The sequence below is a fragment of the Aulonocara sp. 'chitande type north' Nkhata Bay genome, linkage group LG3, assembly GCF_057382095.1.
Source record: "Aulonocara sp. 'chitande type north' Nkhata Bay isolate Kocher_YH1m ecotype deep benthic linkage group LG3, A_spYH_male_GT1.1, whole genome shotgun sequence".
Taxonomy (NCBI): Eukaryota; Metazoa; Chordata; class Actinopteri; order Cichliformes; family Cichlidae; genus Aulonocara; species Aulonocara sp. 'chitande type north' Nkhata Bay.
The window spans coordinates 15909364-15928541 of NC_141346.1; the positions used below are offsets into that span (position 1 = coordinate 15909364).

Genomic DNA, 19178 nt, shown 5'->3' on the forward strand with positions numbered 1-19178 from the left:
TATACACACACACACACACACACACACACACACACACACACACACACACACACACACACGTAGGAAAATATTTAGTATACACATCCAGAAATGCATACACTATTATATATTGTACATATATTTATTAGTTTCAGATTAGCCATTCTTGTATTTTGCTCGTTTGTGTTGTTGTGTTTGCACATCTCTGTTGCTTGTGGGGCTCGCACACAAGAATTTCACTCGCATGTGCTGTGCCAGTGTGCCTGCACATGTGATGTGACAATAAAAAGTGATTTGATTTGATTTGATTTAATGTTTCTCCTAAGCTTTCAGACTTAACTAAATTAAATCACATCCCACTTCTAAAGAAAGTAGAAGGCGATCTGACTAGATGGAAATCTTTACCCATATCACTCATGGGAAGGGTCGCCACTATAAAAATGATGATCTTGCCAAAAATAAATTACTTATTTTTGATGATCCCTAACAAACCATCACAAGATTGGTTCAGATCTCTGGATTCATATATTTCCAAATTCCTTTGGAAAGATAAACCCCCGCGTATCAGCTTAAAAACGCTACAAAGAACCAAGGATAGAGGAGGATTAGATCTGCCTAATTTTCACCAATACTTCTTAGCCAACAGGCTTCAGTTCATCTCAGAATGGTCAAAACATACCTTCCTAGATGAGCCCTGGCTAGATGTTGAACAGGCACTATGCAAGGATCTAGAGATTTCAGACCTACCATTTATTAGCTCAAACATCAAAAGACATGAATGCTTTAAAAGTATCAACATCAGCTCCTCTCTGACAGCATGGTGGGAGTTTCTAAAAATAACGGAGTCTTCACTAATCCCATGCAAACATACTCCTATCTGGAATAACCCTGACATATTACAAAACAATAATATGATTAACTTCCCAGAATGGAGTTGTAAAGGAATCAAATATTTAGAACATATATTAGAGGGAACAGAATTTATCCCATTTGACAGACTAGTTGCACAATATGGGATCAACAAGAAAAATTTTTTAGAATATCAACAAATTAAATCCATTATAAAAAAGAAATTTAAGCTCAGTCAAGTTGAATTACAAACACCACCAAGTGCGGCACATTTCCTTACTCTTAAATCCCCCAAATTATTATCTAAAATATACAGAACACTTTCTAAATTAGATGAATCAATATCCCTTCCTATTGCAAAGTGGGAAGCAGATTTATCAGTCAGTTTAGACCAAAACTTCTGGTCTCAGGTATGCTTAAAAACTTTTAAATTGATTAAAAATCCCAGTCTGCAATTAATACAATACAAAATACTACATAGAGTGCACTATACAGGTCATCGGATGTTCAAGATGGGCTTTACATCTTCCAACAACTGCTCACACTGTCAAAACAATACACCAGACAATTACATTCACGCTCTTTGGTTCTGTCCACCAGTGCAGAAGTTTTGGCACGAGATATGTGAAGACTTATCAAAGTGTCTGAAATGTAACATTCCAACTTCCCCCTTAGTGTGTTTGTTGGGCAGCTTAGATAATGTCACTTCAGAAAACAATATAGCCCATATGGTTTTCACTGCCCTATGCATAGCCAAGAAAACAGTCCTCATGAACTGGAAAAATAAAAACAATCTTAATTCTAACCAATATAGAAATTATCTATTAGATTACATTAGTTTTGATACAGCCTCTGCCACCACATCAGATCAATTGCTCTGGGCTCCTTTGATCGGCTCCATCACCTAGTGGGGGTGGGGGGTCATAGTTTGGTCCCGCCTTCAATGTTGTGATTGGTGTGGGGGCAGGGACAGGCTTAGGGCGTCGGGGGGTTCCCCGGAGGCATCTTCCTTGGGGGGCTCAACCCGGGGTAGCGGTCATGTCCGGTTGGGGGCTCTTTTCTGACTATTTCCTCGTGGCTGCGTGCAGCGGGGCTAGGGGAGGGTCTGTGATGATGGACGTGGGTTACTGGCCTGGTAGCCTGTCTGCCCCTGGGTGGGTCCGGGATGGGCGTGAGGGTCTGGGGGCGCTCCATCTCTGGGCCGGGGCCCTGGCTGGGCCTCGGGGCCTTGGGTCCTGGTTTGTGTGTTGCCGGGGTTGTGGGCGGGTGGGTGCATGGGAGCCCATCCCTGGCGCAGGGTGCCGCGGGTGTGTCGAGTCGCCTGTGGGGCTCTTCAACCGGTGGGGGAGATTGTTACACCTTGCAGGAGCTTTCCTCCCCTCAGGAACTCTCTGCAGGAGGGGGAGATACAGGAGAGGTCGAGGAAGATCTCAGCCTGCGCTGGGCCCCGGTCTGGATGGGCCTGGGCCCCCTTTTCCCTGGCGGGTCGCGGAATGTGGGAGTGCCTACTGGGGTCAGCGGGGGAGCTGGCCCCAGGGAGGGGTCACTGCCCCTCCCTTCCTTCCCTCCCCATCTCCAGCTGCCTCCCTCCTCCCGCTCCACCACAACCACCCACACATGCAGGGCCTTGGAGTAGGGGTATGTCACCAGGATGCAGAGGAGGCTACCCCCCCCCTCTGTCCCCTTCTGGCTGCCTCTGCCTCAATTTTATCCCACAACTTAGACATTCACATTACTCACACCCTCATTACACATACATATAGGATCTTGGGGGTGGGCACAATACACGGAGTCCAAGTTACCATCAGGGTGTACACCTCACCCCTGGCATCGTTGCTCACCTCTCAATTTTAAATACATGTAGACATTGAGGGCTAACAGGAGGGACTATGTGCTTACCTGCTGCTCTCTGGCAGGTAGCTCCATGCCCTCCTGGGTTTTAATTGCACCTTAGAACACACATGCGTCAACACTACTATGAGCGGGTGGAGGGAGGTTTGGAGTCTTCTCTCACCCCCGTTCTCTGCGGCCTGCTGGATTGGGGGGCTAGGAGGTGTTGGCCGTCCGGCTGCGGTCTGGGGTGTGGGGCCTCCCTGCTGCTGCGGAGTCGGGGCGGTCTGCCTCTCCCCACCGCAGGGAAAAGGGTAACACCACCTGGGTCTGGGTGCAGTTCCCCCCTCCAGGGGCAGGGGTACCTAGACCCGGTTTGTAGAGTACGCTTGGGGAGTGTGATTGCGTATACAGCGTCTCTTTATATTTCTCTCCACGTCGGTTGAGTGTGAAGTGCACATGAGAGCATGAGGGTGGGAATGGATGTTTGTGTCTGTATGTTTGTATCTATATGTCAGGTTGGGTATCAGACGCCACCTCTCTGGGGACATCTCGGGCCTTCCAAGGTTTGGAGGCCTATCTCCACCCACCACCACTTCCCCTGCCGGTGGCAGACTCCCTCAGGTGTTGGAGCGTTGGTGGTTCTTTGTATCTGGGGGTGGGCGTCCGGGTACACACCGGCTCACTCCTTGGCGGCCGCTTATTGGGGCTCGCTCGGGCCATTTCGGAGGTGGGGTGCCCCCGGCCTCTCGGCCTGGGGCTCGGTCACTCAGGCACAGCTGGCTGCCGGCGGAGCACACGGGCGCATCGCTGCAACTCCCCCTGGCTTCTGCTCCGCGGCTGCTGAATGAGCCCTCATCTGGGACTCTCCTTAGCTCTTACTGGGACAGTGGCGCAGCTGCCCCTCTGTGGGTCTTCCTTGGTCTCTTGTGTTCTGGGGGCCTCTGGATGTCTGGAGTTTTGATCTCCTCCATACCCTTGATACCATAAAGGACAGGGCCGTGGCTCCCCACACTCCCTAGCAGATCATTACATGGAGAAACCTTTGGAATGCAAGCATGCTGATCCACACAGGTATGCACACAGGTGTACACATGGGTATTCACAGACGCGGACTAAAGCTTTCTTGGCTGCTGCCTCAAAGCACACTGTGCGCTGTCTATCTTGCGTGCTGAACAATATCGTCTATTATTTAGTAACTATTGATATCTATGACTAGCTAGTTTATTGTGATGGTGCTTTTTTTTTTTCTATTATTATGTTGCTCTTTGTTGTTTGCTGTCTCCTCTGTTTGTTTGTTGTTGTTTTTTCTCCATACAGGTGACCCAGGAGTTTTTTTTTGTTGTTTGTTTGTTTTTCCTCTCTTCCCCCCCTTCTCACCGTCTCTTCTCCCCTTTGGTTTTCTTTCTTTCTCTCCCCCTCTTTCTTTCATTCTTTCCCCCTGTCCTATTAAAAAAAAAAAAAAAAAAAAAGATGACAAAGGATGAACTGAAGCTCCGCCATCACGTGATGTCACATGCTGCTGTTTCTGATGTCACTTAAAAAAAACAAAAAAAAAAACAAAAAAAAAACCAGAATGTGTGTGTGTGTGTGTGTGTCAGACCTCCTGCTGACCAAAGGGTCGTAAACCCAGGAAGCTTACGTCAAAAGAAACAGATCTTTCAGATGTATCTACAATAAAACCTCCCCCAGCACAGAGTGGTTGGAGAGGTGGTCAGGATCAAAGGGATGGCTTTGATCCTACTGCTTAAACTAAGACTGTACAAATTTAAAAAACACAATGGCAACATTCAACAATTAGACTTAACATGGCCATTGATCAGTGGTTCTTGATTACTGGTCATAACAATTTGCATATTAATGATATGCAGTGATGCTGGTTTCAGTCATTGTGCAAAAGTACTGTTTATAAGGTTGGGAAAACCTGCAGTCAGCTGGACACAGAATGCTTGATTTGCTCCCTTCAGGCAGGAGGCTCCGGTCCATCTGTACCAGAACCTTCCTGATTTCTGACTCAGCTGAGACTGAAGTTGGATGAGTGACAAAACGTTTCTCCCACTGAAAATGTCCAGATGAACAGAATCACTCTTGATTGAGCATCAGGACTACTGTGTCTATGTTGTGTTCTGGTGAAGTAGCCGGACTATGAAATGTGAGGTCATATTGTGAGCTGCTAACCTCCAGGTTAGCCTGCACTGTATAGGTAGTTGATCAAAAAATAGGCAGTTTTATCAATGTAACAGGGAGGAAGAATACAGAGTAATGTAATTGACCAGTTGTCCAATGATTACGTTATAATATCCACTACCTCTGAGAGGCAGGTCTGTAATTATGAGAAGCAGAAACAGTTTACACATGGTTATATTTATTTTGGATCCATTCAAGGTGACAAAATCTGCATCAACAGTTTCAGGAAGTCAGAGCTTCTGATTAAAAACAAAGTACAGCCACAGGAAATGTTGGAATAAAACAAACAAACAAAACACACATTAAGTACTAACACATGTGGATCTTTGTCAGGAAAATATATAAAGGAAAGTAACAGACTGAAGTGTCTCCTTCATGGAAGGTAATGTTCAATAAAGCTGAATCGTTCCAGGTCAAAGGGAGGAAATGTTGGACCTGCAGCTACATAGAAATGTTTTTTTCTTTGGTTTCATTTGAATGAAATTACATTTAAAACGAGTCAAACACCAGCAACATGTGGTCAAAGGATCCTGAGTAATATCAGACAAATACTGTTTATATTCCAATCAACTTTCTCCTCTTTTCTGATGAAAAATGTAAATTAAATGCAAAATCTGGACGTGTCTGACAGGTACCTGCTAAATGTTTAATATTACTGATTTCTGTCTTTCCACATTTTCAGTGACACAACTGAAAGCAAAGCAAAAACATCACAGTTAAGCTGACATTTCAAACAGGCTGAAATTCAACAGGAGGCTGGTGTGAATCCTGACTCTGTTGTTGTTTATGTTTTCTGTAGATCAAAAAACCAACAACAGCAGCAACAAGAAGCACAGCAGAAACTGACAGACCAACTATCAGTCCAACAGGTCCATCCTCCTTCCCTCCATCCTCTGTGTGTCCTCCTGTCTGACCTGCAGGTGAGAAACAGGTGTGAGGTGTCAGCTGTCAGGTAGGTGATGAGTGAAGAACAGAACAGAATCCATTTCCTCTTCAAACTGCTGTCAGACATTATCTACTGCACTCTGATCACATCACTCAGACCAGCTGCTTTCTACAAAGTCTCATCAACAACATCTTTAGAAACAAACATCAACAACCAGGAAGCAGCTTCACCTCTGATCACACACACACTCAACTCTACTCACTCACCTGGAGGAACGACTCTCAGTGTGATGATGCTGATGGGATCAACATCTAAAACAGCTCTCTTCCTGCGCTTTGCTCCTCTCTGGACGACACGACACTCGTATGTTCCAGTGTCATTACTCGTCACATCCTTCAGAATCAAAGACACGTCTCCATCCTTCATCTGTCTGTCCTGCAGATCCACCCGGTTCTTAAAAGATGGATGCTGTTGTTCTGGATAGAAACGCTCATCCCGGAACACAAGCACATATTTCTCTCCCAGGTCAGCTCTGCTCCACTCTAGAACAATAATGTTGTTCTTGTTTGGAGCTCGACATGTCAAAGTGATGTCCTGTCCAGACTCAGCTGTGATGTTTTTCTGATCTGAAAGAGGGAACAACACAGAGTTGAGAGGTTAAAGGTCAAAATACAACCACTCACCTCTAAAGCAGCCAATCAGAGTGAAGGTCACTTGTGTCAAACCTCATTTTTCACTGACGCTGCTTTAAAAGTATGTTCTAATGGAAGAGTGTTTTACTTTGTTACCTACCTACAATAAATAAAGAGCTAATTTTAAACTGAGACTGCTGTTATAAGTGTTTGGTGCACTGGAGTTCTCAGAAATGCTTTAAGCATGAAATCTTTCTGGAAAGACTCCACATTTCCTGCAGCTTCACAAAACAAAAACATGTGGTGATAATAAGTGAACATAATGTGTGAGAGAAAGCAGCCTCTCATTATAAGACACTGAGTCTCTGCATGCTGCCTTTATGTAGCTACAGCTGTTTGTATACACTGAACAAGAAGCTTTGTAGCTGCATACTGACTCCTGAAACTACAACACATCACACTGACACACACATTACACTTCTGTCTCTGTCACAGCTGGATTACAGAAACAGATGTTAAGTTTATACAGACTCCGCTCACCCATGTGCCACCTTCACAGCAGCATAAAAAACAGGAGCTTGTCTTAATTGCATTATAATTTTGATTTAATGACTCGATGGAAACAGCAATTAGTTAGAGTTATGGCTACATTACTTTTGCATTTCTCCACAATGTGGTCTGAGATCTGATGTTACTGGTGAAGCAGAAACTTTAAGCCACTAATCTCCTGTCTGTTGCTGTTTGGAAAGCAAATGCAGAAGAGTACCAAACATGTTTCCTGTTTGGTTCTCTAAAATGCCAAATGCACATCAATGGACGAGGATGAGCTATGAGTTGGCTCAATGCTGATTGGGTGAAGAGAGGGATATAAAAGAGATATAAAAACAAAGCATGAAAAGCACAGAGTGGCTGCAGTGGACACTAGTTTTCACTTCAGCTCTTTGTGTGTTATAATTTGACTCTTCTCTGTGGTTGGCTGAAGGTCAACAAACAGCATAAGGAAGATTTTCCCACAGACCGGTTGTACCACATACACTGCCTCCATCAACATCAAACACTGTGCAGGTAGATGAGCCGTCCGTCTGCCTTCATATTACTGCACTGAAGCATAAAAGCAGCATTAGAGTGGCAGCTTCAGATGCCACTGCAGCAGCTGCAGCAGCTGCCTCTATTCAGAGGTGATGCCACCACCTGCTGAGCAGAGCTGTCGTGATTAAACACTGAAGGATATTAATCACAAGCACATTTGTGCAACCACACACAAGAACTTGAGTTGTGGTTCATTTGTAAGGCTCTGGAGAGATACAGACGACACTGACAAACGAGGCATGTTCAGTGCAAAAAATCTAGATATCCTCATGCTCCGGTAACTTCAGGGTTAATTTGGGGTTTTCTGTACTACAGACGTGTAGTTAAACAGCTATGAAATAACCACTTACTGACTGAGCAATCGTCCAGCATTATCATCAATATTCCTATAATCAATATAAAGTCTTAGACACAACTGTTGCTATTTTTGAGCGGATGGTGTCCTTTAGGGTCAATAGACGTCCAGCATCTTATTCTGACTCATGAATAACTTTGAACAGATAAGCATCCAGGTAGCAGACCAGCCTCAACTATAATCCATCATATTCACGTGTCTTACTGATAAAACTGTGGAATTAAAACTCACACAATAAGTGTTTGTGAGCTTTTCTTCCTTCCTTTAAATAGGATACATTTTATTAACAGCTCTTCTCCAGTCTCACTGACCAAAACGTGCACACATTTATACAGCACGTTTTACACTGAACTACAGTACAGAGCCTTTCCTCTACATCTGATTATCTACAGCAGATTTTATGTATAACCTCTACATATGTTTAATGACCTTGTATAGTTTATCCTTCCTTTGCACAATCAGCTGCTGTTACACTAATCACTGTGACTTTTTGATGTTGCCAACACATCTGTTTCATGTGAACATGTAAGTGCATCCTGGAGTAGTTTAGGGCGACTGTTTCATGACCACACAAGGAAAATGCTACTTGTCTATCTGATCAACAGTATTTGGGTACATGAATCTAGATAACTTAAAGACACCCTCTATCAGTGTTGCCAACTTATAACTAATGAACACACACACACACACACACACACACACACACACACACACACGCACACACACACACAAAGTAACTCCCCCAGAGTGCCAATTTCGGGTCACTGTTGCCAGTGTGGAGCAGGGTTGGAATTGTGACATTAAAAAAACAATAATTGCTAAAAGAAATGTAATTTGTAGTTAAATAATTCTAACTGCCTTTTGGATGTTTTTTACTCACTTTATGTCTCTTCCATTATTTCTGTCTCCAACAACGTAGGTTACAATTACATTAGCATGACCAAATATGCACATTAGGTGATGATGTCATTAAGCGACTTCTAGCGACTTTTAGGACAACCAATAGCGAATTTGATTACTGAGGAGTTGGGAACACTGCCCTCTATATGTTGAACTCTGCAGTACAAGACCAAGTTCTCAGAGTGAAGCGTATTTAACAATTCACAAACAGTAGCAGTGCAGATCAGTAGCGTCTTCCATCCGAAATGGGAAGTCAGCAAATTCTGCTTCTTAGTCAGAATTACTTTCAAATAGAAGTACAAAATGAGGCAGTGCACACAAACAGTATCAAACCCAAAACGTGTAATCTGTACTTTCACTTTTGTGCTATTGTGTTAGCATTGTGCTGTACAGCTAGCTACAGATAGAAAACCGAATAACAGAATAACAAATCAGTGAGATCTCCAGCATGTAACAGGTCGTTGGTGTCCATCCACATCCATGGACTCCAGTTAGCTAGAAGCAACATAAATAGTGTTTAATTTTCTTTTCTGACTCGTACTGGAAGGTAGTTAGCTCAGGAGTGACGTCACAGTACAACCTCCATCAGACCTCTCAGATTAAATAAGCGTAACAGGATTTTAAATTTTAAGCTTTTACTAATGTTTACAGGCACTGCTGCCATCTTGGATGGTGAATTCAGGATTATTGGGGATTTTCACAGGTGGTATTTGAAAGCTGAATTTCGTACTGTAACTCGTTACTGGGTTACATAAAAATAATTCATAATCCATCTTAGTTTTTATGTCAGAGCGAAAGTGATTTTGGGTTCTCATAGTTAAATCTCACCTGCAGAGACAAACACGAAGAGACCGACAAACAGCAAAGTGGAGAAAAACAAAAAAGACGTTCGGCGAGACATTTCCGCAGCCTAGCTAGCTAACACTTCCACCCAAACATTAGCGGACGTCACATCCGTGGCTTGGAGACAGAGTGTACGATCATTTCTTTTTTTTTTGATAGTTTTCAATTATATCTATATTTTATAATATATTATAATCACGGAGAGGCCGCAACAGCTCGAGACGAGAAAGAAATTAAAAGAAACGAAGGCAAAAACAAAAAACAGTTCTCTACTTCCTGTCTTCACTTTTTCTACTGGAATAAAAGAGCTGATGCAGAGTTTTTATCTAAGTGGTGACGCCTGCCGTTCAGGAGAAAACTGCAGAAAAATTGCTATTTGACGCAGTCATGTCAGGTTGATTTGGGTTCCAGAGATTCGTATTATTGGGTTTTTATTTACTGATCTGATGATGGGGAACTGGGGTTTAACTTCTGAAAGTCACAGAGAAACTTTGATTTCAGTGAACTGCAGATAAAATTCGATAAAATCCAAACACTCAGATATGAAAGCTGAGCAAAGAGTAGGCTAGCTTTCGCTGAGAGTTTGGTTATCTGATAGCTTGGTCCATTTTTTAAAATTTGAAAATATTGAAAAAGTAATGAAAAGTAACATAGCACTAGTTTATTAAACAGCAATGCCTAAGCAGTCCTTAGTTTTGAGAAGAATAATCGTTAATCTCTCCTGTTCTCTTTCTTACATCTTTTCTCACTGAGTTTCGCTCCATGAGAAACAGTCCATCCCTGAAACAGTGTTTTCTGATATTTGTTGAGATGTTTGAAACATTTACTTTGAAATTACCTGTCACTTCCATGCATCCATTCTCTTCAGCCTGTCCTTATCAGGGTCGCAGGCGGGGCCTATCCCAGTTGTCATAGGATCAGACCCATCACTGAAAAAAACAAAACTAAAGTTACTCTACATTAGAGCTAGATAGATGCCGAATTACTGCAACTTAAACTTGATTGACTTTTGCAGCACGAACACATGACAGGAATGACAGAAATGCAGACACGTCTATAAATGTTTTGGCAGCATCAGCTGAGAGGAAAGCAACAAATTGCAGCCCAAAGATGATCTGGCTGGACATTAGCTAGAAATTCACATGATAGCCTCATGTGACAAATCAACATCAGTCACATGGGTGTATCAAACATGGGCTGCAGAAAGAAAATAGACACATATGAGAAAAGTGACCCACTGAACCCAAATCAGCTTCAAATTTTGAAAACTATCCTGGGAAAACATTCTTAACTATGATCAAAACCTGGAGAGTGGAGTAAGCTCTGCAGTGTGGTGGCAGATTTCCTTTCTTGTGTATTAATCACATATTTAATCATATCACATTAGTTCTAGTAATTTCACTTTCTCACTTAGTTGTATGCATGTTCACTACAGAGGGGCCTTGTGCTCTGCACACACAGTGAGACCATTGTAAGGGAGACATTAAATAGATAGTGAGACTCCTTTTGCTTATCGAGGGATGCGGATGTTTAGGTAGGGGCCCTGTTATGAAGTTGAAGGTCTACAGGGATCCTGCTTGTAGGGAGGTGACGGGTGGTCATAACTTTCCTTGGATTGGGGGGGAGTCAAGGATGAGTTGGACTGAAGGTATAGAGATAAATGATGTGCTGTGGAACGTTCTTTATTTGACAGTGTTTGGGAAGGTATAAAATTGTTCATGGGCGGTGTCTTTCCTCAGAAAACTGTTTGGTGTTTGACCTGAACGTTTTCTCCACATTGCAATGTGTTTATTAAACCCACTTCAAATCAAGCTCACTGGGTGTGTTGCAGGTTATTGTTAAAATTTCCACAACAGCAGCAAAGGAAGCCCAGCAGAGGATGTACTTCCTGAGGCAGCTGAAGAAATTCAACCTGCCAACACGGACGATGATGCAATTCTACACTGCAATCATCGAGTCCATCCTCACCTCCTCCATCACCGTGTGGTACGCTGGAGCCCCTATCAGGGACAAACAGAGACTGCAGCGTGTTGTGCGCTCTGCTGAGAAGGTGATTGGCTGCAGACTCCCATCTCTGCAGGACCTGTACACCTCCAGGACACTGGGGCGTGCAGCTCGGATCTCAGCTGACCCTTCTCACCCTGGACACAGTCTGTTTGACCTGCTCCCCTCAGGCAGGAGGCTCCGGTCCATTCGCACCAGAACCTCTCGCCATAAGAACAGTTTCTTCCCCTCTGCTGTTGGACTCATGAACAATAACCGTATGACTGTTCCCACCACTAACACATGACCCTACGCTGTGTTCACTGCATCATTCCATGTTTGGCACTGATCACCACCTGCACTCATGTATATATCCATCTACTTAGCACTTTTAATTCGTATTTTTATGTTCATTTAAGTGTTGTCTGACAGTATGTTTGCACTAAGTGCCGCAGCAATTTCCTAATGTTGTAAACCTGCTCAACATTTGGCAATAAAACCCATTCTGATTCTGATTCTGAAATGAGCATTCCTTTAAATGGTGAGCAGTAGCTTTCCATATAGTCTGTTTTACACCTCGACCAAACAACAAATACAAAATGAAAACATTTCAAAACAAATCTCAGACATAATGTTGAGTCTTTTGTATGATTTGGTGTATCTCAAATTTTAAAAAAAAGGAATAATCCAAAAAGTAGTTATATTAACACTAAAACACACAAGAAAACAAAGTAAATTATTCCTCCCAAACAAATCGTATAAATTCCAAAAGCCCAAATAAAATCCTAAAAGATACAAAAGACAAACAAAACAGAAAGCAGAAAGTCACCATAAAAACAGCAACAATGAAGCCAAACTGGAAGCCAAACATGGAGTAGAAAGCCTGAAACTCAGTCCTATGAAAACTACAAAGGAACAAACACTCAGTATTGTCAGAAATACACCCCACTATTAGAACAATAAAGCAATTAAAATTGAGCCAAATAAAAATCAAAAACAGAAACCAAACAGAAAAGACTGAAAGAGAAATCTTCAAGACAACTCAAAATCCCAGGAGCTGAATCAGGGATCATGTCAGAATCTCCAACATAAATAGTGCCCTCACTACATTTCCTGTTTGTCATTGAGTTGATTTTCTTCTTTATATTGTGTCAGATAAAGTCTGACAGCTTTGAATTAAAACACATTGAAATAATTTCATATGATGTGTTTTCACAGATGAAACCAGCCAACAGTAAATCAGATGCTTCACACTAACTCCACATGACATTCATCTGTAACCAGGAAAGTGAAGCTTTAATCCTGGTTCAGATGGATTAACATGAACAATCTGTTAATCCACTGAAGCTCACAGACTTCATCAACCTGTCAGATTACCTAAAAGACTGAAAGACGTCGTTTTAAACACTTACTGTTGTTCTGAAGGATCTCTGAAACCCTCAAACACTCTTCTGATCATCAGGATGGAAAAATTATCCACTGAGAGCAAATAGAAAAAAGAAAGGAAACAAACTTTGACGATTTGGTCTCTGGCTGCACTAAACAGCCCCAGTGAACAATCTAACCTGTATTTCCTTGTCAGCTGTTTAATACGACACACCTTAGACCAGTTTGACTTCATAGCATTCCCGGACTGACTCAGCTGACTGGATCTGAGCCGTGTATTTGACAAACAAATACCACAAACACACCTAAAGTAGCAGAGAGGTAACAGCAACAGGAAGTTAATTCTCTGGCACAGGTGGATGTGTAGACTTTGTAGACTGTCTGTGTGTTTAGAGTTGAGATAAATGATGAATGAAGGGTCTCATGACAAAATGATAATAATAAAAGTCAAAGGAGTTTTTGTATCCAATAAATATAGACACTAATAAGAGAACATAAATAAAAGAAGAACAGTTAATATTAAACACACACATTACAGAAAATGTCAAAGGAATTATTCTAAAATATACTGTTGTACCTCCAGAGTGTACTGATTAACGTAAAGGTTGCTGGTTTGATTCCAGCTGGAGACACAAATCACTGTTGGACTGTCAGGAAGGGCACCGGGTGTAAAACTCTGTAAATCAAAATAAGGGGCACTAACTGCTGTGGGGTCGTCATGTGACCAGGAGCAGTCAAATGTAACTACTTTCTCTTTTACTCAACAGTGTTGAATGTAACAGTGTTGTTACTTTCATCTGTACAAAGTTTGTGTAAATAAGTTCTCACAGACAGAAAATCTGTGACAGCACCTCCCACCTGACCACTTCAGAATCAGCTGAGGATATTTGTACAATCATTTATTAAAGGTTTTTAAATACTACATATATATTGGGAATTACATACCCTTGCACTAAACAGCAGTGTTGGTTAAATATGTTTATCATTTTGTGCCCTCATACATATAGTTCAGGATATACATACTCAGGGCTAAAAATCTTTGTTAAACTCTGTTTCCAAGTATTCTGAATGTTGACATTTCCTCTATAAAGATCTGAAGGAATCTCTAAACACAGTTTTGTGGTTGTGGTGAAGTGAGTCACATAAAGAGTGTCACATTTCAGGAAAGCCACAGTTTTGTATATCCTGGTCAGACTGGTTCAGTGTTTGTTTGTTGTTGGTACAGCTGGACTCTGGGTGTGTCAGTGCATATCATCATATGAGCTTCAGTAAAAGTAAATTCATCAAGGACTAAATGATTAATTGGATATTAACCAGATACTGATAATGAAAATTTTCCTTCTTTTCCAGTTTATTATTCCTCCACCGAAACACGTCAGCATGATTAGTTAAAAGACAGCAGGACAGGAGAGAAGAGATGAGGAGCAAAGTGTGACCAAGAAGCAACGTCACAAGGTCACATTGTTTCTTTATGCTTGCAGTAAAACAACAACAGAAAATAAACTGTTTAGTCCGTAAACACTTTGAATCATCTCTGGACATAAAGGCCAAACACTGTTGATTTCATAGTAAAGTGCTGAGGATGCTGAGGGAGCTGCAGCGCCCCCTGATGGATGATAGAAAACCACAACCAACAAACTGACATGACTCAGTTGCACAAATAAATTAAAAGTTTTAAAACACATCTGTCTTTGCTATCAGCAGAGCAGAGCTACTGAATTATTACTTCACATTTCGTTGTTATTAGACCAACTTTTATTTGCTATGTAAATCAAGCTTTTTTGTGGGTGGTGACCAGTGTTGGTCAAGTTACTTGAAAAAAGTAATCAGTAACTAATTACTGATTACTTCCCCAAAAAGTAATCCCGTTACGTTACTGATTACTTATTTTTTAAAAGTAATTAATTACTTAGTTACTTTTTAAAAACACGATTTACAACCTGAAGAAGTGATAAAGCGATAGATCTTTCAGCCCAATTCTACTTTTTCTACATAATCCATCATACAAAATGTAATCAAATGGAAAAGTCTCTTTTTAAAACTTGTTTTATCAGTTTTAATCTTTTAACTTTATGCATCAAGCAAAAATTTAATTATATGCAACATTCTCTGACTTGAATAAATTAGTTTAACATTTAAACCTATTTTCTGCACATTCCAGCACATAAAATAAAATATTTTTTGTGTTTTCACTCACTCTTTCAAATAGATGGAAGTAAAACACAGCAGAAAATAAATAAAATCAAAGACTCAGCGGTCCTGTTGCTCTATTTTCACCTGTATAGCAGATGGATGTTTACCCTGGTGCAGGTGTGCCGCGGTCAATGGAAGAATCCGCGAGTTTCTCTGTGAATTTCCCATTACGTCGTTGCGCACTCGGTGCTTGCTTGGAAGTTTAGGGGTTTTTTTCGCTGTAAAAAGAAGTTTTCTTCCCACGCACGATGGACGCTAATGTTTTTGTCACTTTTTATGGAATCAAACTCAAAGTAAGGTCAGTACTTCCACGCTTTAAACGCTGCATGCTCATACTCTCTCCCACAATCGATATGTGATCCATTGTTGATCTGCACACAGCTGTTGTCACTAACGGCGCACTCGCTTATGTCACTGTCGTGAGACATTCTCACATAAAAATCACGGTTTTAGTAACGCAGTAACGTAGCGTTCCTACGGGAAAGTAACGGTAATCTAATTACCGTTTTTGCAATAGTAATCCCTTACTTTACTGGTTACTTGAAAAAAGTAATCAGATTACAGTAACGCGTTACAAGTAACGCGTTACTGCCCATCTCTGCTGATGACACTCAGATCTATATTCAACTGAAGAGAAGCTGTCCTGCTCCACTAGACCCCTTACTTCAGTGTCTGAGTGAAGTTAAATCCTGGATAGCCTGTAACTTTCTATATTTTAATGAAAACGAAACAAAAGTGACAATTTTTGGACCAAGTAGCAATCCTAGCACCTCCTCATGTTAACCTGCACAGTCTTAAGCCTTTAGCACCGCTCCCAAAAACGGAGGCAAGGGGGAGGAGATCCCGTTTAATTGGTTATGAAAGGGGTCAGAAATTTAAGTTCCAACATGTGTGTTGTCCACGGAAACCTCTGAATATCAGCTAACATTCCATATAAACCATTTCTACAACCACCAAACACAAAGAAAACAAACTATGATTAAAAGAGCAGTCATGCAAATGCACAAAAGTCCGCAAAACAAACAAATCGAACCAGAAATTCTCCAGACTTCATAGACTTCAAAGAAAGGCTTTTTATCCTCCAGAGCTATCACCGATTCTGAAGTGTCACTACACTCGGACCAAAATTCACTGAAAAAGCCCCAAAGAAGACCACAAAAACACATGGCAGTAGTGATGGGACGTTCTGTATCGAGGCTTCGGAGCGTGTGTCGAGTAATGGAGGGGGCGTTTCCGCGAAGCGCGTATCGAGGCTTGCTTCATTTATGGGAGGAGCTGAAAATGATGACGTCCGAAGCCTCGCTGCCCGGCTGTACCACGTGACTGGTTCATGAAGTGGTTCGAACTTTGCCGCGAGCTATGACAGCGATATAAACCCCTCAGACTTCATTCAAAAATGTGGGTGTTTGATGGAGAGTTGCGGTTAGTGAGAGTTTGGAGACCGTTTGGAGGTTTATGAGAGTGAGGAGAGAAAGTCAGGAGAGAATGGAGCCAGCTAAGAAGAGGAGGATGTCCTCCCCTGTGTGGGAACATTTTGATCTTATTCCTCCCAACAAGGTATGTAAATTTCTACAGAAGATGTATTTTCATGATACTGATGGTGCAATACAATTTATGTTGAGCTGTCTTGACTTTTGTACAAGGTGAAGTGTTTGCTATGTGCCAGGGAGCTGGGATATAACAACAACACCTCATCCATGCTTAGGCACTACAGAGCTTTGCATGAGAATAAGGGGGACACCGATCGTGGAGCAAGACCAGGTGAGCCATCAAATGCAATGATAATATAGGATGCAGTAATGTTACTAAATGATATAACAATATTATACAACTGTTATAAGTTACCTATGTGATATTTATATTTGTGCTTTATCTTTATTGTCTTTCCTCAGGAGAACAATCTCAAATAGATGAAGACCTGGTTAGCATGGTGATTGAGGACTCCCAGCCATTTAGCATTGTGGAGGACAAAGGATTCAAAAGATTTGTTAAATCATTAAATCCTAGCTATGTTCTCCCCACTAAAAAGGTCATAAAAGCAGTGAAAATTTAGTTTTTACAGAATAAAATGTGAACAGGCAGGACTGAGGCTCAAAGCCTCAGTGTGTAGCTGTCCATACCTCAACGTTACAAAAGCACAACCACTGTCCACACCCCAACCACACCTCACCTCACAGTAAATGATCATTTCCATTTCAAGCATTTCCAAATAATCATTTCCCATACTGCCAGTATAAATATACACAGTATACTGCCATCACTACAATATACATGTTTTACACACTCCTTTTGTTGTTGACATTTACAGGCTGTGTGCAAAATGCCACACTCTTCAAATTCATGCCAGCTATTATTTTTACGTCCAGTAGGTGTCCTGCTAGAGCAAATGAAGCTTCATGAAGCTTCGCGTTGGGGTGAACCAATTGGATGAAAAGCTTCAGTGCTTCATGGGGCTTCATCTGCCCATCACTACATGGCAGCACAAATGCGCTAAGATAGAAATTGGCTTACCATCCCGATTTCCTCCATTATTATCAGAGGCAGCCAGTAGCTCCATGACTATCAGCAGTTACCACGGCTAACTAACTAGCCGCATCATAGCCGCTTCTTCTTCTTCTTTCAGTTTTAATGACGGCTTCGAGCCAAACATGTTACACTACTGCCATCTCCTGGTTTTTACTGTTACATCACTTCCAAATCTTAGATCCTCAAAATGCTGCAGCTCATCCTTTGACACAAACTAAAAGACACCGACATATTTCCCAGGAGCTTGCCTCTCTTCACTGGCTCCCTGTTCACTTCAGAATTGATTTTACAATGTTATTGTTGATTACAAAGGCCTGAATGGACAGGCTTCCGGTATTTGTCTGACCTTTTGCTGTCTTATGCACCCTCTAGATGATCTTTTGGTTTTGGCCATGCCAAGGTCTAGGCTGGTTCACAGAGGCGATTAAGTGTTCGGGATCATAGCGCCTAAATGGTGTAATAATCTGCCACTACACATCAGACAGGCTCCTACTGTCAATCTTTTTAAATCTCATCTTAAAACAAATTTGTATACACTGGCTTTTAATGCAATATAAGAGTTATTTGGTATTATTGTTATGTACTAATATTATAAGTTATTTGGTACTAGTTATTTTGTATTTTTGTACATTTTTGGACTTTAGTCAAAGTTGCTGTTGTACGGAGCCCCGCAAGGGACATGGGAGAAAAAAGAATTACGATGAACTTTTGCGAGATCTCGCAAAACTAACTCGGGATCTCGCAAAAGTTGAATTCCAACAATGGCGGCAGCTACTTGTAATATTACTCTTTCTTGGTCACAAAATAAACTTTTAAGATATTTTGAGGCGTGAACGTAGCTGTGTAAACTTCAAATATCTGCTCGGTTTACAAGACATCACATATTTGCAAAAGTGCTCCGACATTTTCGGAGATGTCTGACAGCCACCATCTCGAAGCTAACGGGAGGTCGAGACCTACTACAGCCGGGAGGAACACCGCTCTCCCGGCACATCGTGCCTCGACCTCCCGGTCAGCTTCGAGCTGGCGGCCTCCGAAGAATGCGGCTAAAACTTTTGCGAGATCCCGAGTTTGTTTTGCGAGACCTTGCAAAAGTCCGTCTTAATTTTTTTTTCCCCATGTCCCTTGCGGGGCTCCGTACTGTTGTAATTAAATGTGCTTTATAAATAAATAAATAAACTATAAACAAATTTAGTTTAGGAGATGGTGACCACAGACTATTGCTCCCTCCTGACTCTGTCCTGAAGTGGTTCAATAATCCACCAGAGGGTGCTGCAAAACCTCATGAGTGGACTACATCTGGTGAAACTGATCTGGGCCGCCAAAGGGCCGTCAGTCTTTGCGGTATGTGGGCCATATGTAAGTTGTGTGCAGCCATGGGCCAGTTATATGCGCACTGCTGGCCCTGTGCAGGCCCAGAAAGGTTTCAGCTCTGGCCCCGGATTTCGGCCTAATGTGTACCTTAATCAAACCATGTAATAACAACATGTGCCACAACATGCCGAGACTCTAGTCAGACAGCGAATGGACTGATTCTTAT

The 19178-nt window shown here is 41.9% G+C and overlaps 1 protein-coding gene across 3 annotated transcripts; it reads right to left on the reverse strand.

The window, feature by feature from the left end:
- Positions 1 to 5006: 5006 nt before the first annotated feature.
- LOC147334168 (butyrophilin-like protein 2) lies at positions 5007 to 17697 on the reverse strand. Of its 3 annotated transcripts, none has more exons than XM_086286735.1 (4): positions 17624 to 17697; positions 10389 to 10479; positions 5998 to 6357; positions 5007 to 5759 (listed from the first exon to the last, which is right to left on the reverse strand). In XM_086286735.1, exons 2-4 carry the CDS (start codon positions 10399 to 10401, stop codon positions 5575 to 5577), a joined length of 558 nt encoding a protein of 185 aa, XP_086142861.1. In that variant the 5' UTR covers positions 10402 to 10479; positions 17624 to 17697; the 3' UTR covers positions 5007 to 5574. The 3 variants fall into 3 exon arrangements, with proteins under 3 accessions (XP_086142861.1, XP_086142860.1, XP_086142859.1); XM_086286734.1 differs by lacking the exon at positions 17624 to 17697 and adding an exon at positions 12946 to 13098; XM_086286733.1 differs by lacking the exons at positions 10389 to 10479; positions 17624 to 17697 and adding an exon at positions 9536 to 9836.
- Between the last annotated feature and the right edge of the window lie 1481 nt (positions 17698 to 19178).

What these genes read in the sequence shown, in the direction of transcription:
- LOC147334168 (XM_086286733.1), bottom strand. Translation starts at nt 9,608, where the DNA reads ATGTCTCGCCGAACGTCTTTTTTGTTTTTCTCCACTTTGCTGTTTGTC. An exon ending in CTTCGTGTTTGTCTCTGCAG is followed by an intron (nt 6,358 to 9,535) that starts GTGAGATTTAAC and finishes TCCCTCTTTCAG; the next exon opens with ATCAGAAAAACATCACAGCT. An exon ending in ACTGAGAGTCGTTCCTCCAG is followed by an intron (nt 5,760 to 5,997) that starts GTGAGTGAGTAG and finishes TCTCACCTGCAG; the next exon opens with GTCAGACAGGAGGACACACA.